The 26,029-nt window shown below is 48.1% G+C and overlaps 1 protein-coding gene across 1 annotated transcript in view; it reads left to right on the top strand.

Annotated features, from left to right (window-relative positions):
• Window positions 1-278: 278 nt before the first annotated feature.
• The window catches only part of SSU72 (SSU72 homolog, RNA polymerase II CTD phosphatase), a 29,332-nt gene continuing 3,581 nt past the window's right edge, over window positions 279-26,029 (top strand). The window contains exons 1-2 of the mRNA XM_007945416.2: window positions 279-358; window positions 12,269-12,412. Of these exons, the coding sequence (XP_007943607.1) occupies window positions 279-358; window positions 12,269-12,412 (224 nt within the window). The remainder of the gene's footprint in view (window positions 359-12,268; window positions 12,413-26,029) is intronic.

Raw genomic sequence — 26,029 nt, 5'->3', positions numbered from 1 at the left:
GGCTCCGAGCAGATACGGTGGACGCCGGACTTCTGCTCTCGCAGTCAGCAGTGTACAGTCGGTTCTCGTCCTTTTCCCGCGGGCCTGGCGCTCGAGGCTGGCGCGCAAACCCCCGCGCCGCGCGTCCAGACGCGCTACGTCGCCGCCTCTGCCGCTTCCGCGTTGCCGACTTCCGGCTGCCGCTGTCGCCATTTTGGTCGCGCGGAAGCGCTGCCGCCGCCGGGTAGGAGTCCCAGAGAAGGGGTGCCGCGGTCGCCGCGGACGGTGCCGTCGCGGCCATGCCGTCGTCGCCACTGCGGGTGGCGGTGGTATGCTCGAGTAACCAGAACCGGAGCATGGAGGCGCACAACATCCTCAGGTAGTTAGGGCCTCCGCCCCGGCCCAGCGCGCCCCATCGGACGCTGGCCGACCTGCTGTCTCTCCCGGCCCCCACTTTGCTCTCTCTCCAGCCTCGGCCCCTACCCTGCTCTCGCTCCAGCCCTGGTCCAGGCCTGTTATGGACGGCAGGCAGCGGTGCCTTGGCCGCTCCCCATGTCCTCTGCTGGCCGGCCGTGCCGTGCTGGGCGGCCCCACCAAAGGAGTACCGAGGGGGCCGCGGCTCGCGACGGCGCAGGGCCAGGCTCTGCTTACGGACTCGGCTCTCGCAGGCTAGGGCGTAGCGAGGAGTCCACAGTGCTCCATCCGCCGAGTCCTGCTTCAGTAGCGCGCGGTTCCCGGACACGTGTGCTTAGCAACATGGGAAAATTTAGAGTTTTAGCTGCCGTGTTCACGTGTTCTAGAAACATCACAGCCTTCAGTAAACCTGAAAGTTTGGCAGTGCCTGCGACTGTTTTGCCTTCATGTTTCTGTATCTGAAAACTAGCAGGCACCTTTTTCAAATACTTATCAGTAAGGCGGTAAATGTTAGGAACGAGATTAAGCTTCGACGATTCTATTTTCAGGGTGTCGTCGTTGTCAAACTTGCATAACCTTATGATAGACCGAGTTTTAAAAAACACAGAAAAGGGCCTATTTTGTTAACTTTATAAATTTGTGTATCTACAACTATCAGCTTTTCCATGTCTTGTACAAAAAATACTCCTTCCACCACTCCAGTAATGAAAGCCTCGTTGGTAGTTTCTGAAATACTTCATACAGGAGCAGTCGGTTTGGCACTACCAGTTAATATTTCGCTTCTGCCCTAATTTCTTTTGTGACCCTTGTGTTGTATATGTTTAATAAAAGTTTAATCCTATTTGATAAAGTTTTGTTTAAAGTCGCTTACCAAAATGTGAGATTGACAACTTTCGTTACAGTTAAATTTTGGTATATGTCAATTTACATAGTAAAATGAAGTTGAAATTCCTTTCCCCGTAAGTTTCCATACCTGGACTTTATAGGAAAGCAGTGTCCCTTCTTTTGTGATCATAGCCCAGCTTTGAATCCCCTGAGTAACTTAGGCTAAGCCTCTTGAAAAATTAGAATTCCCCACCCACATCCCAGTCTCATGTGTAAGGAGGTGGGAAGTAGGTTTATGTCCACCATAATTCCGAGTTTCTTTGTTGAGTTTTTCTTCCAAGCATCTTCCACACTGCTCACTGTATATGCTTGATGTTATTTTTTTGGTAGGGTGTGGTATGTTTGGAACCTAACAAATCAAGGTAAAAGTGAGTATTCCACTGGAATTACACTGTAATGGGTCCAATCCCCATGATGAATTTACCTGTAGGGAATATCCTTAAAAGTATGATAAATGTAAACAAAAGAATGCAACATTCACACTCTTGGAAAACACAATATAAATTTCCTTAGTTGGAGTATAAGAAATCTGAAGACCTCCTTAAGCCTCTTCTGTGTCTACATAACAAAGTAGAGATAAAATCTTAACAAAACAAAGTTTCTTAATTAATACCTTTAGCCAGTTTGTTAATGCACTCAGATTTAGTATCTGTTTTAAACTCATGCCAATCTGATACTTCTGGGGACAGTTCTCCAAAATGGCAGCTGTAATGGGCACATCACTGGGATTCCCATGGAGAGGAGTGTAGAAGAGCCCCCCTGCGGAACCACCCATTGGGGATCCTTATACCTCCCTGCTTTACTCTGTTTCATATTTACTGGTTAAAAAAAAGTAGACTCAGCGAGGGCAAAGGAGGTAAGTTTAGAGTAACAGCTACTGTTATTGTGAACATGAAGTTACTGTTTAGACCTGCATCTTTAAATTTTAAAATGCTTATTTATATTTGGGTGTTTTCAGTAGTTGAAATCGCTTATTTTAGTTGTAAAAGTAGTATTTTCTTGTTGCAAAAAATTCTCACTGTAGAAAATAAATGGAAGGTAAGGAGGAGAGTTAAGAATTACCCACAGCATGTCGTTTTGATACACATCTTTCCAAGTGTTTCAGTGCACACAATACGTTTAAGGGAGATAATATTCTGTAATCTGCTCTTTTCGTATAAAATTGTGAACATCTTTCTAATTCAGTATCATTTCTGTGTTCATTTGGGTACTTTGAACTTGAGTACATTTATTCTTACTGAACCTCAGTGGGGTGTTACAAAATCAGGGCACAGGAATCCAGTGGACTCCTAAGAGCCTTTGCTTTTGTGAACAAGTCACTACTAACAGGCTGCTTCCTTGTGTTCAAGGTGCCCTGGTTGGTGGTTCAAACCCACCAGCTGCTCCAGGAGAGAAAGACCATATGCTTCTGTAAAGATTTACAGTTTTGGAGATCCTGTGGGGCAGTTCTGCTCTATTCTGTAGGGTCACAATGAGTTGGAATCGACTCATCAGCAATGGATTTAGTATTTTCATGCTTACAGTGTCAGCATCCTTGTGTCTTACAAATAGGTCTTTGCAAGATTTTTAATTTTATTTCTTTGGGGTAATTCCTAGAGGTGAAATTGCTGAGTCAAGAGTTGTCATGTTTTAGATTTTTATACATTGTGTCTAAAGTCTTCCTAGGAAACAATCTTTTTTTTTTTTTTTTTGGAAACAATCTTTTTATTGGGTTTCCCTTTCCTCACCCCTAGGCATTGTTTCCTTTTCAAGCTATAGAGTTTTGTTTTGTTTTTAAAAAAGCAAACGCTCACCTTTAGTTTAGTTTTTAAATTGCTATTTAAGATTGAATGATTTATCTGTTGTCATTTTCACTTTTGAAAATTTATATGCTTTTTCTTTTCTATTGAGTTTATTTAAGTCGAATTTACGTAAATCAGAACAATTAGGTACGATTTGTATCTAACATCAGTCAGTCAAATGTATGTCTTAGTGTTTATTGTACTTTTCTGTACATAAAGAACGTTAAAGAAACACTTCCAGATATAATACACAATAGTAATAATAATATTTTGATGGACGTCACAAAGTAACACTTGCTTATTATGACAAACGATTGTATATGCAGACAGTCCCTGGGTTATGAACATCCAGCTTATGGACAACTACTTGCTCTTTATGCTGATTCTGCCATGGCTGATGAAATAAAACAGGAGCAGGCCTGAAATTTTACAACTTGGCAGCATAGTACCTGGAAGAGGAAAAATTACAGGTCAAACCCTGGCATGGAAGACTTGGAAGAGGCATGTTGAGTCCCTTCAGGAGCCTGATGTGTGAAATAGGGTGATTGCCAGGACTATAAGAGAGTGATACACATTCAGAGCAGACGATTGACCACCATCTTTGAGCAGGGCAGCGCTGCTACTCACTGATAGAAATCCAAGGGTGAGAGATTTGATTGCTATGTAATGAGTGTACTGCCCTTCTTCTATAAGAGGAAGATTAAGTTTCTAGCAAGGCTTTGACCTGTGATTTTTCTCATTTCAGCTATCTTTCCGGTTTATTGTAACTTTAAAAATTCAGGTCTGTTCCTGGTAATGCTTCCTTGGCCATGATTGAACCACACAGCACCAGTTTGGAGCCCTGACATTCCTCCAAGACACAGTTAGGAACGGATCTTGTTCGTAACCCAGGGGCTGCCTGTACCTCAAATTTTTAATATAAAAGGCTTTATGGGGGTTGGTTTCTTAACTTTTGGTAAGTCAGGACGTTCATAACTGAGGAATTGCCCGTATAAGGTAATGTTTTCAATTACAGGCTAGGAGAGCTTGCAAAGGTGAGATTTAGAGTCTTGTGCGGGCTTTGAAAATGGAAAAGCCCAGAAAAATGGTTATGATAACTGAAAGAAGGCAGGAATATTGTATATGCACTTTGGTTACAACTACATTAAACTACATAGTAGAACTCTGGACTGAAATATGTCAAATGTAGCTATCCGAATGTACATGGTAGTTTATCAGTGAAACTTTTTTTTTTTTACTCTATTGAAAACCAGTCTTTAATATATTTTCCTGGCAAAGTGGTATTAATTGTTGACTTTTTTTTAAGAGCTAGTCATAATGTTCCCTGGGATGATAATTTTATCTTTTGAAACTAAATTGTTTCAGATTCCAGTCCTGGGTATTGTTTATATTTGGGGGGATCATAGGCAGGACTTTCATTTTCTATTTCCATAAAGCTTCCTGTTCTTTGTACTCTGTGGATTAAGGTCTCCCTTTGGAGCCAATTAACTTGTTTTTTGTTCCAAGCCCTTCTCCTGGATGGACTTAACCAGCCATTAATTTTTAATGTTAAGGGACATACTGATTTTTGGAAGACATACAAAAAAAATTTTTGAAAAAGATTTCTATGAATCACTGCACTGGATTCTCAGTCTGTTCTCCATCCATAACTTAAATGATCAGTGCCATTTTGAGAAGATGAACTAGAGGCTACAGAAGCATCAGGCTGGAAGAGACAGGCTGAAGGTTCTTCATACTGAGCCAGGTGCTTGCCTGTCTGGTTTCAACCCCTCCGCTCTTTAGACCGTCCACTGTCCAAACTTAGACAGGTGAAGAGAGAGCACCCTCAGAGAGAGGCCTGTACTAGAGTGACAGGGTACACACCAGAGCTCTGGGAACATGACAGGCTGAACAGAAGTCTGGGCAGTGGGAGAGGACACACTTGTGTTGCGGGAGGCGAGGTGCTTGGATCTCCTATCACAGGTGAGACCCCTCAGGGCTACCTGACTTGCCTGCGGTCACGTGGTTAGTATGTGCCAGGCACTAGCTTTTAATCCAGGTGATTTGCAATGGCATGCTCCCAGTCCCAGTGCTAGCCACCTCCTGGTCCCAGACCACATTACCCTTTACAAGGGGGGAGGGTGGTTGGCTCTGCCCTGTAGCCCCTTTGGCTGCTGTCTTTGATTTTTTGGTTCTGGGCCCTCTTGAAGAAAGAAGATTGGAAAATCTTTGGGAAAGTGAGAGGAGTTGAGGTCATGGCCTTGAGGTCCTTGAGAACAGCTGATGGTACTGAGGATGTGCCCTTGGGGAACACGATTCCCTTCGTCTGAGGAACTAGGCATGCGTTTTGTTCTGCAGGCAGGACTAGGACTGGGAGATGTTACGAGGGAAGTAGATTTCTGTTTCAATGTAAGCATAGACAAGACAGCAGGCCATAGTCATAGCTCCAGTTGCTGAAACGCTTATTTCATGGAGTACTGTCTTATCTAGCCTTCTTTATAGATGAGAAAGCAGGGAAGGTGATTGAGCAGGTTTACAGTCAGTAGGAGGTTCTTGCTTAGAATGGCTTAGTGTTCACACCAGAAATAAGCATGTGGATGGTGGTTATGTGCTGCTGAGCCATTTGAGGTAAAATACTGAGGGGTTCACTGTGCTGGTGCTATGTCAGAAGGTAGGGACACTTTGAGGGGATTCACTGGGAGGCAGATAGTGACAAGCAAAAGGACATAGCACCCAGAGAAGCAGAGTTGAGGAGAGCAGGTCATGCCAGGCACAAGGGGAAAGAAATTTTTTAAAAATTACTGAAATATTACAGGGTCCAGATTTTGCCAGTGATAAATGGCATCTTCAGAAGAGAAGTTTCTACCTTCCTCATCTTCAGTGAAGAAACTCTGGTGGCACAATGGTTAAAGCATTCAGCTGCTAACCAAAAGGTCGTGATTCAAACCCACCAATGGCTTTGCTGGAGAAAAGACGTGACAGTCTGTTCCCATGAAGATTACCAAACTAAAACCAAACTCGCTGCTGTCAAGTTAGATCGTTGAGTTGTATGTGGCTCATAGTGACCTCCTCCTTGGGTTCCCAAGGCGGTATCTTTGCGGAAGTAGATTGCCTAATCGTAGATAGCCTGTTTTTCAGAGGAGTGGTTAGTGGGTTTGAACCGTCAGCCTTCTGGTTAGCAGTCAGATGCCTTAGGCACTACACCACCAAAGCTCCTCCCATAAAGATTACAACCTAGGAAACCATGAAGGGTTAGTTGCTATGAGTCGCACACAATAATCTTGGGTTGTACCTCAGTGGAATTAGAGACAAGCACTGAAGCAGTGATAGCCTGTGAGAGGTTGTTTTGCATGTAAATATGAGGTCATCATAGACTATTGTTCTTAGGTGTCCTCTTCAGGTTAGAAACCTCGTGCACAACAGAATGAAACATTGCCTGGTCCTGTGCCATCCTCAAGATGGTTGCTATGTGTCCATTGTTGGAGCCACTGTGTCAGTCCATCTCATTGAAGGTCTCCTACTTTTTCTCTGATCCTCTGCTTTACCAAGCATGATGTCTTTTTTTCTGGCAATTGATCTTTCCTAATGATGTATCCAAAGAAAAGAAAGCGAGACAAGTCTCACTATCCTTGCTTCTAAGGAGCATTTTACTTCCTCCAGGGTAGATTTCATTCTCAGAAATGCAGTAGATCGAATTTGCCTTTAATACGAGAAACTGATCATGAGCACCTCACTCATTCACAGGTTGCATTTTCAGAAGGTAGCATTTCCATCTTAACTAAAATATATATTTTTAAAGTTAGATTAATATAAATATACTGCAAAAAGTTAGAAAATAGAAAAAACAGGTAAGGGCGGGAAAAAAAAACTCCTTAACACATGCTGTTGATTTGGATGTTTTCTTAACAGTTCTGTCTGGTGTTCATCCTAACGTTACTGTATCATTTGTCAGTGGGGTAGAATGAAGACAACGCCCTTTTCCATCCTTTATGATACATTATTGATGTTTATAAAGACGTTTAATAAACAGTGTTTGGCTGGAAGATCAGTTATAACATACGAAATATCTGGCTTTTGTGAAAAGGCCATTTAGTTGTTAGGAGAACTTTAATGTCACCCTGTTCTCTGATACAAGGAACAAACGGTCATACAACACTGTTGGCCCAGCACGTGGTGACTGTCTTGTCAACTGCATCAGCTCAACAGGAAATGCACATGTCTTGCTCCTTAGCCTTTTTGCCACTTAAGAATATTTTGTGGGGGAAAACAAAATACATTCCATTATTTTTAAATGCACTCGGTGAAAAGTAGCATTTCAGCAAGTTGGGGAAAGGGAAAATGGAGAAAAATAAAGATCGTAGCATTGACTCTTATGCTCACTATCATTTATATTTTTCAAAATTTATTTTTAAAATGTTAATCATCATAAATGAAACCAATGTTTAAATAATTGAAATAAGTGTACTTCTGAATGCTTTAATGAATGAAAACCATTGAGATCACTTTCCTTGGGTGTGGCCCTGGAGGTCTACGGCAGTCCCCATGCCTCTGTCCAAGTCTTGGGTCAATTTGAGGTCTGTGATAATGAGTGCAAATGAGCTTGCTGAGGTCCAGACCATCCCCCAGGATGCTCTACTCCAGTGAGCATTTTGGCTGTGAAGGGAGGGCACTGGCGGGTTAGCACTATGTACCACCTTGGTTGGGGCATCTTGGGTTATGGGTTGGGGGCATGAGGAGGGTGGCAGGTGCCTGAGACACCTTCTGGCAGATGGGTCTTCCCTGAGCAGTATCCCTTCCTGGCCCTTGGAGACCCAGGGTGGTGCTTGTGCAACCTTGTTCAGGATTGGCCAGGTTATCTTTGTGATCATCCACCTTTGGGCATGTAGACAGATTTAAGTGGGGTAAGTTCCGTTTGGACAGCCAGTGGCAAAATTTCAAACCCTACAAGAAATCAGTAAGGAGAAGTCTGCTTTGCCAGATGGTAAAATCCATGTTGAGCCAAGGGATTTCTGCATCAAGTGGCCGTTCTGGCGTGGCATGGTTCCTTCCTGGCTCATTTCAGACATCACCTGCCTCTGGCCCTCGAGCCCCTGTGGCCTCCTTCCTGTTCCTCTGGTGGTTGGACCGCTCCATGCCTGGACTAGCTGCACCTCTGGATGGATTGCCTGCCTTCTTGGGAACATGCTCCTCCTCCTCCTCTCCTCTTCAGTCATTTCCTGGGAGCAGCCTCCACCCACCAGTTCCACATTGCAGCTCAGGACAATTCTGTGTCTTGTCATAGCATACAGCCTTATGTAAAGGACTCCCTCGTTTCCTTTTTTATTGTCCTCCCTCCCTGCTGGCTCTGAGAGGCAAGTCATTTGTTAGATTATGCCAGCACCCAATGCAGTGCCTCATGCAAGGTGGGTGCTAGGCACTCCTGGTGTGAATGTGTGAATGGGGAGAGGGCTGGGGGACATAGCCAGAGGCAGGGCCCAATGATGGAGCTGGGGAAGCTTAGCCTGCCCCGACACAGGAAGGGCAGTGCACCTAGGCTCCTAACTGTTCACACAGAGTAGGAGGGCACTGCATTCTTGTGGGCTCTGCTATACTGAGCCTCACTGCCTGCCCCTCTGACCTGGAGCTCATATCCCTGCTGCCCTTCATCGCCTAGAGTGGTGAGTCTGCAGACCCAGGCTGCTCAGGAATGATGACCTGACGTCATCACCAGGCACACTTTGCACATGTTGGCTGTTCTGAGTTTGAGACGCAGTGTACACCTCAAAGGCAGAACTGTTCTTCCTGCAATAAAGTCTGGCACCTTATAATTGGTGGGGTCTCGGGTTTTTGCCTCAATGCCCGAAGGTTCTTTGGAAAGGGGATGCCATCAGTGCTGGGGGAGGATGAAAGACAGGCGTGGGAGCAGTGGACTGAGGACTAGAGATGCCTCACAATTCAAGATGGTGATGAGGGTGCTGAGTCCCTCCAGCAGGGCCTTATGGAAAGTTCTAGCTGCTCGGGTCACCAAGGTCATGGTGCTTGAGGGGGACAGTGTTGTGCCTTTATGCTTCTGTTAGGAACACCCTTGGACTCTCAGGTGTGGTTCCCTATTGGCAAAGCACACAGGGCAGTGCTGCACCTGGGTTCCTGAGCAGCATTCCCCAGGGCAACCTGGGTCCAAGAGGCTCTTGATCTCACATGTTTCAGAAGGTGAACTGCCTCCACAGGCAACAGGACTGTGAAAAACGTGGGCTGTCTGGGCCCTGATGTTACTACTGTGTGATGATCCTTCGGTGCTGGGCTCCAGGGCACTTGGAACTGCGTATCTGGGTGGGAACTGTTACACAGGCCATGAGCCTGGAGTCCAGGATGAGTCACCCGAAGAGACACCGAGCCCCTTCTTGAGAGTCATCCCTTGAGGTAGCCCTGAAGCCGCTGGCACTTAACAAGGCCACAGGATGGAAACATGTCATGGCCCAAAGGATCTGCACTCTGTCTCTTGGGTGTCCTTATAAAACAATGAATGATCTGTGAGACAAATGGGGCAAACCTCGTCCTCCCCTGTGAGTGTCCTTTGTTGCTCCCTGGATCCAGTCATGTGGAGAACACGGGCCCACACAGCAGGGCCTGGCCACTGCCTCTCTACGTACGCAGAACAGATGGGTGCCTCACTTTGCTGGTAGAACAATGGCTTTACCACAGGCTGGAGCTGGTTCTGCCAGAAACATATTTCTTTATTGTAAATGATCAGAATTGGTGAGGAAATAGTTCTTTGTGCACCTCTTCAAGGGGCAGATGTTCAAGATGCCCTCACTTCTCTGCACTGGGGCTGAGTCCAGCTCTGGACACAGCCAACAGTTGGCCTTGCTGCCTTCTATCTCACTTGTCTTAGGGATCGGTGCTTACAGCCAAATCTGGAAAATTCTGTTCTGGATGTCTTTAGGCCCATTTCACAGTTCAGGAATACATGGACTTTGATTTGCTGATTGTTAATCTGCCAACCCCCTTACACCCTTATGTGTACAGCACTTGGGGGAAGGCAGGCTGCATGTCACAGGAGAAAGGACATGACTGGGCTTTTTTCAATCTCTGGACTCATAAGATGAGGTGTTTAACTACATATAGATAAGGTATTTTTTTGAAAAATTAGTTTTCAAATGAGGTTTTGTCTGGATAGTTAGGAAAGGGTGCCTGGCTCTCCTTGGGGAAGGTAGCCCCACACAGTCCTGTGTCCTCCCAGAGCCATTTAGGCTTGCACAGGGTCCCCATAAGTGTGGACTCACTGTGAGCCAGGCCTCTACACCTGCTTCCTCTACCTGGAGGCAACATGTTCTGGTTCAGGACATCTGGTGCCCCCTCTTTTTCACGGTTATAGAGTGTCCTGCTCTGTGGGGGCACATAGGTTATTTTTAGTCTCTTGTGCAGCTGTGACTCTCCTCACCCACGACTATTTCACACCTGCACGTGCATGTCCCATAGGGTGGTTTTGTCCACATGAGGTTGCTGGTCAGAGGTAATATACAGTTGCCATTTGCTGGCTACTGCCACACTTGTCTTCCAGTCACACCATGTGTCAGCCATGGCACCACGGCTCAGCGGTTGCTCTAGTCCCATGATTCACTTGCCAGTCCTTGTACCTGCTGCATACCATTGTGTACACGCACTACAGCAGGTGTTGAGACCCAGTAGTGAGTGAACGTGGCAGACGGACAAAGACCGCTCACCCTGTGGAGCTAACGTTGTAGTGGGAGAGAGCCAAACCAAAGCCAAGCTTTCTGAACTTTCTTAATGTGACAGGTGAAAAGGAGTGTCTGTGTCCTGCATTTCTCTTATGTGAGTGAGCTGGGGCCCTAAGTTTATACTCTTACAGACCGTTTCCTTTCCTGTGGACTTTATGTCATACCTTTGTCTCTTCTTTGGGATTATTAGTCATCAGGGTTTCTCTGCCTAGGTATATTTGGGCCGATGACTCTGTGATGGGGGCTGTCTTGTCCACAGTTGGACGTGAGCAGCATCCCTGCCTCCTGCCTGCTTGACACCAGTCGAAACCAAATCTATCTTTAGACATTGCCTGATGCCCCCTGGGCTGCAACAAAAACCACAGGAAGACTAGAGACAGTGGGAGTTTGCACCAGTTGTTTGCACACAGTTCCATGGGTGGGGGTCAGCCACTGCAGATAGTGTGGGATGTAAACATGACACTGGGGTAAGAGGTCTGTTTTATTTGGGCATCCCTAACATACTAAACTTTTACCTTTTTTGACTATAATTTTGGAAGAATACAAGTTCCACTCCAAACTAACTCTTTTGCGTTGTTACACCAAGAGTGTAAGTGTGGCTGTTGGCCATGACAGTTTTTTGGTATTAAAACTCTATTTGGAGGATGCTTTTCTTCTGATCGACTAGTGGTTGTGTTTTGAGGTAACGTTTCTCCCCACAGTTCAAATTGTCGCTCTCAGGTCTGTAGTTTCATGCTCCCCTCCAGTTTTGCCTGCATTGTTCATGGCTTCCCAGTTTATCAGGAAACCCACTTAGTCAGTTTTTGTTATCTTGACCTTTCTGGTTATGAGAATGTAAACCACAGCTGCTGCAGCTGTTTGTTCATAGTCTGAGCTGATCCCCATAGCCTTAACAGTCAGTCTTCATCGTGCTAATGGCCAAGGACGAGGTCTCATGTATACCCCATTACTGTGTATGAGATGTTCCCACATAAAATGTGCTACTGTGTATGTGGTGCTCCCATGTACATGACACTGAGAAGCCTGGTGTCTGAGCTTGTCCAGGCCCTGGGAAAAAGAAGGGATGAGTTCCCTTGGTGAGGGGTGGCAAACCTCAGGGATGCTTGAACATGCTGTCAGCTCTTCAGAAGCTTCTTAGGACTCAGGACATACAAACCTAGTGAACATGAATCATACAGGAAGCTCAGGACATAGGCTAGACAACCCAGTGTTCCAAATGGAATGTTCTAGATGGAATGATCTATAATTGCATGTATCAAAACCGATGTTTTAGATAGCCTGTGATAGATAGCAAGTAACAGGCCCTTCATCTTCCATTTGGATAGGTTCCCCTAGCTTTATAGAGTTCTTAACTTTATAATAAAAGTAATAATTAAAGTTAAGATTTTAAAAACATGTTCTCTAATAACAAACTGACTCACCTTGCCCTTTTCTCATTTCATATCCTTTGTGCTTTGAATTTTGCATCTCATTTAATCCACCTGTGACTCTCTTCTCCTTTGTGTCTTTCAGCAAACGAGGATTCAGTGTGCGATCCTTCGGGACAGGGACCCACGTGAAGCTCCCGGGACCAGCCCCAGACAAGCCGAACGTCTACGATTTCAAAACCACATATGATCAGATGTACAATGATCTTCTTAGGAAAGACAAAGAACTGTATCCCCGAGGATGGCCCTTTAAGACCTATGGTCATCTCTGGAGGTGTCCTGTGCAACGTATGCCCCACCCTGGCGTTAGTTGTAGGCAGGTGTCCTTCGCGGGAGGAGGCGGAAGCGCTGCTTCTCTGTCGTTTGCTGAGTCATGGTGCATGCGGTGATGCAACACTTCACTCGCTCTTTTTCTTCTTCCTTTCCTCCTCCTCTTTTTTTTTTTTTCAGAGAGAGAGATTTACATAATCCTCAAAACCACTTTTCTCACCCTGGTGCTCACTGAACAGTCCCAGGGTTAGAGCTGTCTGGGCAGTGGGCATCCTGGGGCACACAAAAAGTGAAGCCCCTTCCAATGCAGTCGGTCACACAGAAGGGTGGGACGGGGGCTGAGAGGAGAAGAGCAGGAGCCACAGGTTCCATGTGCCGCCACACTGCAGGGCTGCCTGTGTCTTCCGTGCGTGTGCGTGTGCGTGTTGTGTCTGTGTGTGCACATGCGCTGGTACACATGTGGCCAAGTTGCTTCACGTACTTCCCTGGTTATGTTTTTTAGAGGAGTCAGGTAAAGAGGGCCAGTTTACTATCTAACTGTGTGTCAGCAGCTTATCATGTGGGAGAACTTCATTCCAGGGAGTGCTGGTGGTGCAGTGGTTAAGGCATTCAGCTACTAGCCAAAAGGTCGGCAGTTCGAACCCACCGTCCACTCCTTGGGAGGGAGATGAGGTAATCTGCTTCCATAAAGATTTATAGCCTTGAAAACTCTGTGGGCAGTTCTTCTGTGTCCTGTGGGGTCACTGTGAGTCGGAATCGACTCATTGGCCATGGGTTTTACTTCATTCTGAAATGAGTTAAAACAGACTGCATCTGTTACATAAGGTTCATGTGAAAAGGTATTTTTTAAATACGTTTTTAGGAATATGACACTAAGTGTGTCATGGTGAAGATGACCAGTGTCCTGAGTTGTGGCTGGGTCACTGCATGGTTGTCTCCACGCTTGTCCTAGATCCCTGGGCTCTCTTTGTTGTAGGGTGTGATTGTAGTGCGCAGGGTGGGACCCAAGCATAGGAGTGTAATCATGCAATCGAATATTTCTTGTCTTTTCACATTGGCACTCTTGCCATTTCCAAGAAACTAAATATATTCTCTGTACCTCTGTAGGTTATTTAGCTAGCCAGGCGTGGCCTCCAGGTCCTTCTGTCTTGAGTTGTGAAACCAGATCCCCTGTTTATGGCTCCTTGTGCCCTCTGTGCTCTCCTGCGTGGCAGTTTATGCACTGGGGTGGAGGGCCTGGATTAGAGACAACGACATCTCCATTCCTGTCAGTCCCATAACTGGAGTTGCTGAGTGGGGGCCCTGCGTGGCAGCAGTGTATGAAGTCCAGGGCCGGCTGGGGCTCTGGCAGCGTGTGAGGGCACGTGAGAGTGGGCGGGGCCATGGCTCCAGTGGGGGGATGTTGCACATGAGCAGTCCATCTGTCCCCCTTCCTAGACGCCCTGGGCCCTGTACACAGGACGTCTCTGAGTGAGTGGATTGCAGCCTGATGTCCTGGGTGACTGGGAGGGTAGAGCTCTGTGTCACCAAGGAGCACCTCTCTCTGGAAGGTACTCTGAGAGTCTCCCCTCTGAGTAGGGTTGCCCTTTATCCTGCTTTGTTCCACTCCCTTAGCCAGAATGAGAAGCCAAAGGACAGTCCCTCCCAAGAACCTCATTGGGACTAGAAGCTTCCATGTCCCTGGTCTCAGCCCCAGGCATTCATGGCTTAGGTGAGATCCTGCTGTGCAGTGACTTCTCCAGGCCTCTCTGCTCTGGAAGATTACCCCACAGTTAAGGTAGCCCTGCTCATTGTGTAAACACTATGAGGTGAGGCAGGTGGAATGGAGATAGCAGGTGATCGGGCTCAAACAAGGCTCGTCCATGTTGGGGTTGACCTGGTTTCTGGGGAAGGGTGGCATTTAAAAAGAACTAAGTCCCACTGTGGTGGTCTGCATGTCCCATGCAATAATGAAAGGAGAAAGGGTCGGCTTCTCAGAATCCAGACTCTGCTTTATAGGGTGACTTCACAGGGGTAGATGCCAGTCTGTCCAGAAGGAAGAGGGTGTGTGTGTCTGTGCTTTTGGATGTGCACATGTGCTTGGGGGGGTGTGCATGTGTGTTTTTGTGTATCTGCATATGTGCTTAGGTGAGTATGTTGTGTGTGTGCCTCTTGGGTAGGCGTGGTTGCTCGGGCTCTGTAGGCATTCCCTGTGTGGCTGGGGCCTTCATCCCTTCCCGTATGATTCAGGGACCAGCACTCACTACATGTCTTTACTGAGAATTAGAGGACTTAGACCCCGGGACCTTGCATTCATTAAGCCCTCAATAACTTGTGGCTGCTAGTCCTTTCAAACTCAAAACCAAACTTGCTGCTGTCGAGTTGAATCCGACTCAGTGACTCCTCCTTGGGTTTCCGAGGCAGTATCACTAGAAGTAGATTGCCCAGTCTTCCTTCCGAGGAGTGGCTGGTGGATTTGAACCGCCAGCCTTCTGGCTAGCAGGCAGATGCCTTAGGCACTACACCACCAGAGCTCCCCTAGTCCTTGCAGTAGTATTTAAATAACTTTGTTTTTAATCTTTGGACATTAATAGATTTTTTATTTTGTTTTTTTCTCCAAGAGCAAAAGTCAGCCTCAAAGAGACCCCCACACACACACTCATAAACACACCCAGGAGCTGTGGAGACTCGCCAGGTTAGTGATGCTAGGATTGTGACATCAAGAGGAAACAAGGCCTCTTGTTTAAAATTGAACTAGTTGTTTCCCCCAGTTTGGTTGGTAAAGCTAGACTAAGTTGGTAGTGGTGCTAGATTTCCATATTTCCATTTCCCTTTTGGGAATCATCTGTTAATGGTGTGTACACGTGGACCAAGGGTAGGAAATGGAATTGCCTGACTTTCTACAGGCAGGTGAGAATGAAGGGAACTGTTTTTTGGTTTTGTTTTTTAATTTTTATTGTGATTTGGGTGAGCAGATTCCTTTTCCATACAGTAGTTCATACACATTTTGTTTCATGACATTGACTGCAATTCCCCACAATGTAATAGCTCTCTTTCCACTTCCACCCCACAGTTAGCACTTCCCTGTTTCCTTCTCTCCCATGTACTCCTGTTGTCCACCCCCACCCAGCTATCTCCCAATGCACACACCATCCTTCTGTTCTTCCATGATTGATCATGATCGTTCCAAGGAGTATATCTACCTGATGTAAGTGTTCACCCCGTATGGCTGTTTGTAGTTTGCCTGGAATCCACAGGAGTGAGTACAGATCCAGACCTGAAGGGTAACTAGGGGCCATAGTCTTGGGGGTCTCACCGGGCTTTATGAGACCAGTTGAAGGGAGCTCTTTTTGAGAACAACTTTGTTGTATGCTACAGAGTCAGTTCTGATTTACTGAATCCATAGGCCAGAGTAGAACTGTCCCACAGGGTTTCCAAGGCTGTAAATCTATAGGGAAGCAGACTGCTGTTATCTTTCTCCTGTGGAATGGCTGATGGGATCCCACTGCTGACCTTTTGGTTGGAAGTCAGGTGCTTAACCACTGTGCCTCTGTAACTTCATTGGGTTATAATTCACATTCCATACAGTTCACCCATTCAGAGTGTACAGTTTAATGGTTTTTATTATGGTCACTGTGGTGGTAAAACCATCATCCCAATCAACTTTCAAACATCCCAGAAAGAAACCCATTAGCAGCCACTCCCCATTTTCTCCCAGCTCTCCCAGCTCCAGGGGACCACAGCTCTGCTACTTGTCTGGATGTGCCTCTGTAGGCCCTTTCTTTCAACCAGAATCAAACTGGCTTTTGGTGCCCACCTTTCCCTTAGCAGAATTTTTTCAAGGTTTATCCAGGTAATAGAATGTATGGAACTGTCCATTCTCCTCCTTGACCTTGAATATTTTTCTTCCTTCCTTTTGCCTTAGAGCCATCTAGAACACAAAGCAGCTTTGAACTTGGTGCTTTGCTTGGGTTTTAGCATCCCTTCAGATGGGTGGTGAGGCCACTCCCAAGGTTGTGCTGCTTTCCTGGGTCTGGAAGTTTGAGAGGCTTCTGCAGTGAGGAATGCTGAGCTTCCCTGAGGGCTTTTGGGGAAGAGAGAAGTTATTTTTCTAAATATAAATGAATAGAACAGTAAAGAAGGACAAAGCCACAGTCCCCTCCCCTCCAGAACAGGTGAGGCCTGGAACTGCTCTTGCCTCTTCCTTTTCAGAAGCAGGGGAACCCCAGGACATTGCAGAGGCTGTGCTGTATTATCCAAGAGTGTCCTTTTGTAAATTTAAGTTGGATGTTCATTTTAAACCTCAGAGTAAATACTGCTTTGTGAATTAGAAAATTACTTGTCTTAGAAAGGAAGTATTTTTAACTTCATTTTTAAATGAATAAATATCTGTTTATTCATTTCCATCTTCCTAATTGGTCCTCTTTTAGGGCTTGGGTTAATTTACATGCATCCCCATATCTTCACTATGCATTTTCTTGGCTTGAGGTTAAAGGTAAGAACAAAATGGCTTTTAGGATTGGTAAATCTCCATCCCCATCCTTTAGCCTCCCTCCTAGAGGAAAGTGGCTCACGGGTGTGGGCATGGATCCCTTTATGAGACCCTCCACGTAGTCGTCTTCTCTTTATGAGCCAGTGGTCTTGTCCAGCTCATGATAAGACTTGTTATGTGCCATTGAGTCGGACCCGACTCATAGCGACCTCTCCTTGGGTTTCCGAGGCAGTATCACTATGGAAGTAGGTTGCCCCATCTTCCTTCTGAGGAGTGCTGGTGGGTTTGAACCGCCAGCCTTCTGTTTAGCAGTCAAGTGCCTTAGGCACTATGCTACCAGAGCTCCCATGATAGAACTGTAATTATGTCTCACGATGTTTGCCAGCTCATTTCTTCTGACCCCATGTTAAAAATTGAATGTACCCATCAATGGGGTTTGGAGCAGGGGGCAGTTGAAGGCTTTGGGCTGGTGGAGCTTCCTTGAGGGCTGTGGCTCCTGGGCCATACCAATATGGGCCTTTATGCTGGCCCAGCCCAGACCCACAGCCTGTTACTCTCCACCCCAGCCTGGGGTGGGCAGCACAGTCCCAGGTCAGAGCTCTGGCACCGAGCACTGCTCCTCTCTCATGTTGGGAGGTGACACCCAGGGCCCAGGAGCTCATAGGGCCAGCGTGGGGACAGCCTCAAGTCTGTTGCAGGCTGAGTGGTACACAGACCACTTTGCTCTAGCTCTTGCAGAACTACTGCTTGTCAAAATATGTTTCTTATGCTGACCTGGTGGTCGCAGCCCACAAGCTTTTGGTGTGGGTTCTTGGGATATGATAGTTCGAGGACCCTGAGGTCCCCAGAGACCCTGCCAGAGATCTGAGAGCTTAACACTTGGCACAATGATACTACTAAAATGCCACTTGCCTTTTTCACTGTTACTCTGTGCAGAGTATTCAAGAAACTTTGTAGATACCATCACCTCTGACAACAGGGCTGCATGTGTATGCACGTATGTGTGTTTTGTTCCTAGGCTGTAAACGCTCCTCAGCTTTATTTCTAAGACAGTAGGCCCAAATCGTTAGGGACTTGTTGGGGCCCTCAGTTGTAACACCCACAAAGGGATCTTGAGGCCGTCTGCTCCTGCGCCCTGGCCTCTGTCTGCTCAGCTCAGCCATCCAAGGCAGATCAACAAGGGCATTGCCACAAGGCCTGGGCAATCGAGCAGGCTGGTCACCACGTGTAGTGCAACAGACCTGTCCAGTGACTAGGGGGCTGCATTTTAGGGCCCTGACAGTGCTCGGCAGGGCAGTTGCCTGACAGCACACCTTTGTGCTGTTGGTACGCTGCAGTGGACGCACTGTAGACTGACCACATCCCAGCCTGCCCCTTCAGGCCCATGTATATGTCAGTGTGTGGGATGCTGCTTGTTCATGTCTCAGGCTCCATCTCCGTGGGATTTCCCAGGTGTCCTCACTGATCTCAATCATTGGAGAGACTTTGGTGAGCAGGATGGTGGCTGCCCTGCCTTCTTGGAAGGGCCAGATGGCAGGGTCATCTCTTAGGATACCCCTGTGCTCTGTGTGACCCACTGTAGTATGTATTCTGGACACCAGAGGCTGAGACCACTGAGGGAGTGATGACAGTTGGGGCTTGCAACGACGTGAGGCTGAGCCATTGCCAAGGGGGGACGACCCCAGCTCATGCAAATGATCCAGAAGCAACTAGAGCAGGGCATGCTAGCTCGGCAGCCAAGGCAGGGTCCTGAGAAGCAGCTGGGCAGGGCAGGTAATGTGGGCCCTCGTAGAAATGAGTGTGGCTGCTGGCTTGAACTTGACGTTGGGCTGTACACCACAGCAGTTTGAGGGCCAGAGATGAGGTGGGCTGGCTGAAAGGCTGTGCCACAGTCGGGAGCTGTGAGGAAGTGGGAATGGCCAGTACACGTAGTTGAACAGCCTGGAGAATGAGGCCCAGTACCTGGCTAGAGCAGTGAGGGGGCAGAAGTCTTAATGCTAGGACAGTGTTGTCTGACATCTGTGTCCATGGTCTGGACACTCTTGTGCTTGACTCCTGGTGACGTGCCCCTTGCATCTGCAGGACCCTGTGTTGGGTGAGACACTAGTCCTAACATGCAAGCCACTTTCCCCATAAGACTCCTGTCTTCATCCAGCTCGAGGAAGTGTTATCAGGCAAGGAACCCTACTTTGATGCTCACGTCCCTCTGGTCACGCCTTGACCATTGCTGTGTGTTGGAACAGACACAACATGTGGTAACTCTTCCACTTGTGTCTGTGTCAATCCTGCCCCGGGCTGCTGTCCTTAGGCTTATACACGGTCCTGGAGACCTCTTGGTGTTTTGTGGCCACACTTTCCTCTCTAAAGCAAGCCTCACAGGTATGTCTCCTTAGGACATGTCCTGGCAGGTGGCTAAGGGATAGCAGTTATGTGAGCAGTAGACATGTAGCTTGAGGCACCAGCCTACCACTGCGGAGGTAACAGCTTGGGGCACCATTGGCCGTTCCCCAGAGGGTGGGTGGGGGGTTGCTGAGTGCTGCTGTCCTGGCCTTAGCCCCCCATGGGGAACACCTCAGGCTTCTAAATAGCCCAGAGTCAATAAACAGAAATTAAAGTCTCTAAGGAAAAACGTTACCACATCTTGATTTAAGCCCTTCTTGGTTCAACCCATGTTGTGCAGCCCTGTAAAAGCTATTCTGACAACAGCAGGAGCTCAGGGCGGGTGACAGCAACATGATCCATTACTGTTTTTCCTACTGGCACTTCTTCAGCTTTTACTTCTCTACCATGCTCACTAGCAGTGTTTTAAAGGCCTTAAGCTGAAACTCTACTGTGGATGACAGGCCTGGTGACACGCTTCTGAAAAAACAGCCATTGAAAACCCTGTGGAGCACAGTTCTCTGACGCACAAGCCTGCCAGGAGTCAGGATTTTGAAACCAGCTCCTCTCACGTTGGGCACTCTGGTGGCGTAGTACCTAAGGCATTTGACTACTAACCAGAAGGCTGATGGTTCAAACCCACTAGCCGCTCTCTTCTTTAGAGATGCTGCCTTGGAAACCAAGGATGGGTCGCTATGAGTCAGATCCAACTTGACGGCAGTGAGTTTGTTTTTTTTTTTGTTGTTTGTTTCCTCTCTCAGTGTCCTGAGGCCTCACCTGGGAGCTGGTCGTCCCCCCAGGTCTCACCCCACAGAGCCCTCCCTGGAAACTGCTGCCTCTTGAGATGAGTGCCCTGCCATCCCTTTCTCATAATCAGTTTCTTTGTAAAAATTGCACTTTTGTGAGATTCTCAGCGCTGGTAACATTCTTTGGACAGAGGTGCGTGTTTTTATAAGTCAGCTTCGTGGTAAGACAACTCATGTTTCCATGAATCACTAAATAGGACAAGGAAGGAGCAGTCCTTTTTTTATTTTTTTACTCAACCCAAAGTATTTAGTGGGAGATGACCCAGAAGTGCGTAAATGAGGCTGACAGTGCAGGCCCTGACCCAGGGCTCCCACCCCCATGTACACAGGAGCCAGAGTTCCAGAACATTCCCAGCCCATGGAGCTCCCTGCTTTGTTGTTGGTAAATGTTGGCAGGTCTGCGATACTCCAGAATTCCTATACTCACTGCTCAACGGTGACTGGGCTATGCTGCGTTTTGCTGGGTCAGCTTTGCAAAGTTGGCCAACTTTATCCATGTCATACCTTGTTTCTCCAAATGAAAATGTGTTCTGCTTAAGGGCTTAGTTTCTCTCCTGGTGGAGCATTTGGGATTTGGTCTGTTTCGGGACCATTTCTGTAGAAAAGATGTGTTGCAGTCAAAGGCATCATTTTACTTTTTCTCAGAAAAGAAAGGTGAAAATAAAAACTAAAATTTTATTAAAATACCCCAAGTTAGGGCTTAGATTGCCTTGACTTTAAAGTTACCAGTCACGCTAATAACCCCACACAGTCAGCAGGAAGCACTATATCAAGTTCAAACAAAACACAAGTACTAAAGATACTTGTCCACTGTGCTTTATTTTATTTGTCCAGTAACTACAGGGTGTGATTCTAGCTCACATGTTCCCTATTTAGACAAATAGTCTACCATTTTTGTTATTTAAAAATCTACTAAATCTTTAATTAAACAGTATGTTTTGATACCAATATGCTTGTAAAAACTATCTTGTAATCCATTTGCTTCGGTTTCGTCTTCAAGCAAACTAAAAGAAAGTCGTCGATGCAACAGAAATTCCTTCCCTTGTGGAAACGTCTGTGCAGAGCAGAGTTCATTTCAGCAGTGGCCCTGAGGCATCCTGGGAACCCCACCCTTATGATGTATTACAGTATATGCTGTGTATCAACACAGCTAGGTGCTACAGTGTATGCAGGCTATATGATAATGTCAGCAGAATCAGGTGCTTTAATAGGCAGTGTAAATACAGAATACAGTTAGCACAGTCAAGTAGTACTGTAGACACCAGGCTGAATGTCAGTGTCTGGGTGGCTGGTTTGGTCCCAGCAGACCACCTCCTGCTGTTACAGTGCAGAGACCCCGTGGAGCTAAGACCTAGACAGAGTCTCTGAGGAGCAGGTCAGTTTGTTCCTAGAAGCAGTGGCCTCTGGATGTTTGGTCAGGAGCTCCCTCATCAAGGAGACTGTCACCTGTCCTCACTTTTGCCCAAGCCACCCACAGTAGGATCCTGCCCTGTCCCCACCATCATGACCTGTTTGTCAGAAGTAGCAGTGGCTGAATGGCCACTGAAGCTGAGCTCTCTTCTTTTTACACCACTTGGGGCAGTGTTTACTTTTGAGGAGAACGTGTTGAGAACATGGTTCTCGCTGGTGGCTTTTGGACTAGTGCCCACAGGTCCTTGTGCAAGGACATCTGCTCCAGGGGCACCCAGGACCCCTCAGAGCCCCTTGGGACCTCTTGGAGCTACTGTTTCTGTGCAGATGTCTCCCATGGCAGGGTGAATGATGGCCTCCAAACCGGGCAGCTGAGCACTTTCCGGAAGAATCTATGACATGGGACACATTTTGCAGAACACCAGGTTAGACTAAATTCTGCCTTCTTCCTGCAGCCAGAGTTAATCAGGGAGGTTATTAACTGGAGTAAGACGAGGGCCTCTGCTCTGCGATCCTCTGAATGAAATGTTCCCTGAAATGAGCTCCGGGAACTGTTGCACTCTGTTCTGTTTTATAGAAGTTCCTTGAGTTGTTGCCTGCCACCGGCGGCTGCTTGGGGGAGGTGGTCAGCCCTGCTCAAGTGGATGGATCAGAGGTGACAGGGCTGTCAGTGAGCACTCCTGTCACAGCACTCCACCTCCTGCAGGTGGGCTCAGGTCAGGGTAAATGCCTCTAGGCAATAGGAAGAAAGTAGCAGATGTCCCGAGGCTGCTGAGGCTTTGTGGGACTGTGCCGACAGGACTGTGGCGTGGTAACATGCTTCGGCAAGTTAGATGAGAGGAAGTGTGTTTTCTACTTTTCAGTTCTTTTTGGTGACTTTAGCCTTGGAAACCCAGTGGGGGTTGCTGTGAGTCAGAACCGACTTCATGGCAATGAGTTTGGGTTTTTTCTTAGCCTAATTACAAGTAACATTGCTGTGACTTTGTTCTTTTGCGAGAACTTGTCAATGGCACCTGCTTTGGTTTGCGTCCTCTCCCTTTGCCATGGGGTCCCCTCCCCTGCCAGGCCTGCATCCTCTGTGGTAGATGGCATGTAGGCTAATGGGGGGCATTCTGTAGTGAGCATTATTCGAGTCCTAGCACGGGCAGCAGGCTGTAGCCCCATGTCCATGCTTCTGAGCGGAGCACACACTCCAGATGTTACACCTGAAAGGTGAATATTCTTGAACTTAACTTTGTTTTTTCATAGAAATAATACTTGGTCCTGAGAAATGAGGTGATACTGTTTACATTTTCTTGCATCTTTGTATTTTGAATTAACAGCTTTGTTCCTGGCTGTCCCAGTGACTGTTGGGTCTTCTCACACTGTGTTTCTATAGGTTCAGTGTGAGCTCCAGTTTTCTGCGCTTCGGGGGTGACCAGGTGAACATTAACACACATGGAACTCCCATCAAAGATTCCCACAGAGCCAACCTGATGCAGCTCTTCCTGTGTGGCAGGGAGGTGGGTCTGTGAATCCTGGTCCTATAGTGCAGAAGGTACCCCCACAACACTCAGGACCCCTGGCAGCACTCAGGGACCCACACACACACAGCATGCAGGGAACCCACATAGCACACAGATCCCACCCCAGCACTTGCAGACCCCTGCAGAATGAGGGACACCCCACAACACAGGAGAGCCACACAGTGTGCCCCCCCACCCAGGGTAGGCTGGACCCTCCACTACTTGTGAGTGAGTCATGAGGGCATGTTGGCTTTGGTTTTTTAAATAAAACCTTAAAGGACTAGCGGTATTGACATGTAAGCCATAAGAGAGTTGTCACAGCAGATTGTAATCGGGGTGGGGCCGACTCCAGGCTGTGCGCCATCTTGCACTGCAAGGCAGGCTGGTGCACAGGGCCTTTCACACCTTGCTTTGTTGCAGTGCTGGGTGCCTAGAGCACAGCCCTGTCACACTGGTGTGTCCATCAGGCCGCAAGCGAGCAGTGCCTGATGTAGAAACAACCCTGCAGCATGAACAAGCGTAGGGAGAACCATGGGAGTGTCCCAGTGAGGACGCTGACAGTCCATTGGAGTGTGGCAGTGTGTGGGGTGGGCGTGTGTCGGGGGACAGCCTTTGCTCGGTGGCACCTGCCCACCAAGTCTCCAGCCCAGGGAAGTCCTTGCTCAGGAGCAGCATATAGACAAGAGGCTGCTGGGCTACCTGACCCTTTCTGCCTTGGTCCTAGGTCCTATGTGCAGGCATGACGGGGCAGGAGAGAATCTGGCGCCAGCACAAGAGGGCAGAGCTGTTAACAGCTGTGACTGACCCCCTTGGTGGTGGATAACCTCAATTCAAGTGGCACTCTTGGCAGACTTGTGCCTTAGGGTGGGAAACATAGCAGCCTCACTGGACCCGACCCTCCCCCATTCTCTGACCTTGACCGAGCATAGGCCTCAGTGGACACAGGCAGTGAAGTGTGCTCAGCTGAGGGAGTGTGTGGCTGAGCTATGCAGCCTATCCTGATGTGTGACTGCCAGAGGCACAGATGAGATGCTGCAGAAGCCCCAGGCTGATCCTGATCCAGTGACAGTGGCAGGAGCAAACACAGCAGGGCCCTTTGGCCGGCTTATGAGTGTATTTAAGTGTCGGGGGAACACTTGAGCTCTTCTCCCATTTTAGGAGTTCTTGCCTTGTGTCTTTTAATTTGATTTGCTCAAACTTACAGTTAGAAGTCCCACTGGATGTTGGGGTTCGAGAAGATAAGCTGTTCAAGCCTGGGAGGTGGCAGCTGTTGGGTGGCCTCACCTCAGGGTCAGCCTGGCCCTCACTGAGTGGGAGCCCCAGGCTGGAGGCAGGCTGCACGTCAACGTCACTCAGATCCACTGTGACCTGGCCCAGCCCCTGCAGATGCCACAGGCCTGGCAGGATTTGGGCTGATAACTGGGCCAGGATTCAGTGCTGTGGAGCAGGACATGGCAATGGCATTTATACACGTTGAGGTGTCGATAGCATCTACTCAGCCAGCATCGGATGAAGGCACTCTGTGGAGTCCGGCTGCCTCTGCCATACGTACGTAGCTTTTGGTCAAACGAGACTTTAACTAAACCACTGGGGTAACTTTAAAATCTCCAGTGAATAGACATTGAGCTTCTGCTTTGGCTTCCAGGTCCTGGGGGTTGGCTGAGCAGGGATGACCTCCTGAGGGGCCTGCAGGGTGGGTGGCAAGCCCTGCCTCCAGCACAGCCACCACAGCTCAGGGTGGCCAAGGGCGAATGGCCAACGAGTGGTGCGTTCTGACTCCCATGGTTGCTAGGAGAGGAACTGGGTGGGGGCAGGGAGGCTCCAGGCTCTACTTGGCCCCCATCTCCAGGTGCTAGGCCAGTGAGATCATTGGCTGGCCAGACCCTTTGGAGCCAGATGCCCTGCACTCTCCTTACCTCTCAGTAGGAGTTGTGTCTCTAGTTAAGGGCCCCACTTAAGAGTCAGTCTCAGTACTGGTTTCCTTCTGGGTTTGTCTGAAGCTCAGTTGGTTCCATTTTGGGTGTCCTTGCCCCTCTCTGGCCTTGCAGAGCCCTGAGGTGGGGGCAGTGGCTGGCCATTTACACAGGAGGTGAGGCCCTGTTAGCTGAGGTGGGGGTGTGAATTGATGGTTAGGCCCTAAGGTGGGCCCCACAAGAGTGCCTGACAACCCTGGAGGATGGATGTAGCATCTGCAGGCCCAAGGGAGGTTCAGAGGGGTTTACCTCTCTGTGCTGGCAGGTTGTGAGCACCTATATGGGTGCAGTGTGGGGGTGGGGGGTTGTGCCCTTATAAAACCAGTCGTTGCTGGGTTTGGCTTTAATCTCTGCCTTCCTGCCATCTTCCTTCATGGAACCACCTGTGCTTTGACTGTTGCTCAGGGGAGCAGTCCACCAAGAGCTCAGCCTTACTGAAACAGCCAGCCACGGCCCCACTTCACCTCCCGTGCCCTTCAGGCCCTTGTTACCCACCTGCTGACCCCTTGTGCGTGGGCTCCTCTCTCGCCCTTTGCCAGCTCAGAGCTGAAGTCCAGGGGTGAGTGAGAAGTCCCCACTGGACACTCACCCCACCTGGAAGGCTATGGTGTCTCACTACTTAGAAATCCTCCCCACACGCCCACCCTCAGTGCGGTGAGGAGGCACTGTTGTTGTTGTTGTTGTTATGTGCCGTCAGCCCTGACACTGGCAGCGTCCAATGATACGCCTTTCCCCCACCCTGGGGTAGTGGGGCTGCGCACTTCACCACCACCACTGCTTTCATGGGCTCTCACTTTTGGTGACCTCTGCTGGACCCTGTGTCCTCAGCACCTGGACATGAGCCTGGCTCTTGTGTAATAAAGACTCTTAGACTGCTTGGTGGCTGTCACCACTCCTGTTGTCTCCCCCTCCCCCACCCCTAGTACATTCCACCTTCCCCAAAGCTCCCCCCCTGCAGGAAGATGCTATGCTTTCTGTCCAGGTCTCCTCAGAGGCTGAGCTGGAGAACTGGTGGAGCACGGGGGGGGGGGG

The sequence above is a fragment of the Orycteropus afer genome, unplaced genomic scaffold (genome assembly GCF_000298275.1).
Source record: "Orycteropus afer afer isolate SDZICR_OR568_19922 unplaced genomic scaffold, OryAfe1.0 scaffold00136, whole genome shotgun sequence".
NCBI classification, from domain to species: Eukaryota; Metazoa; Chordata; class Mammalia; order Tubulidentata; family Orycteropodidae; genus Orycteropus; species Orycteropus afer.
Note: the sequence above shows the minus strand (reverse complement) of the source record. Positions and strands in the feature narration are given on the sequence as shown.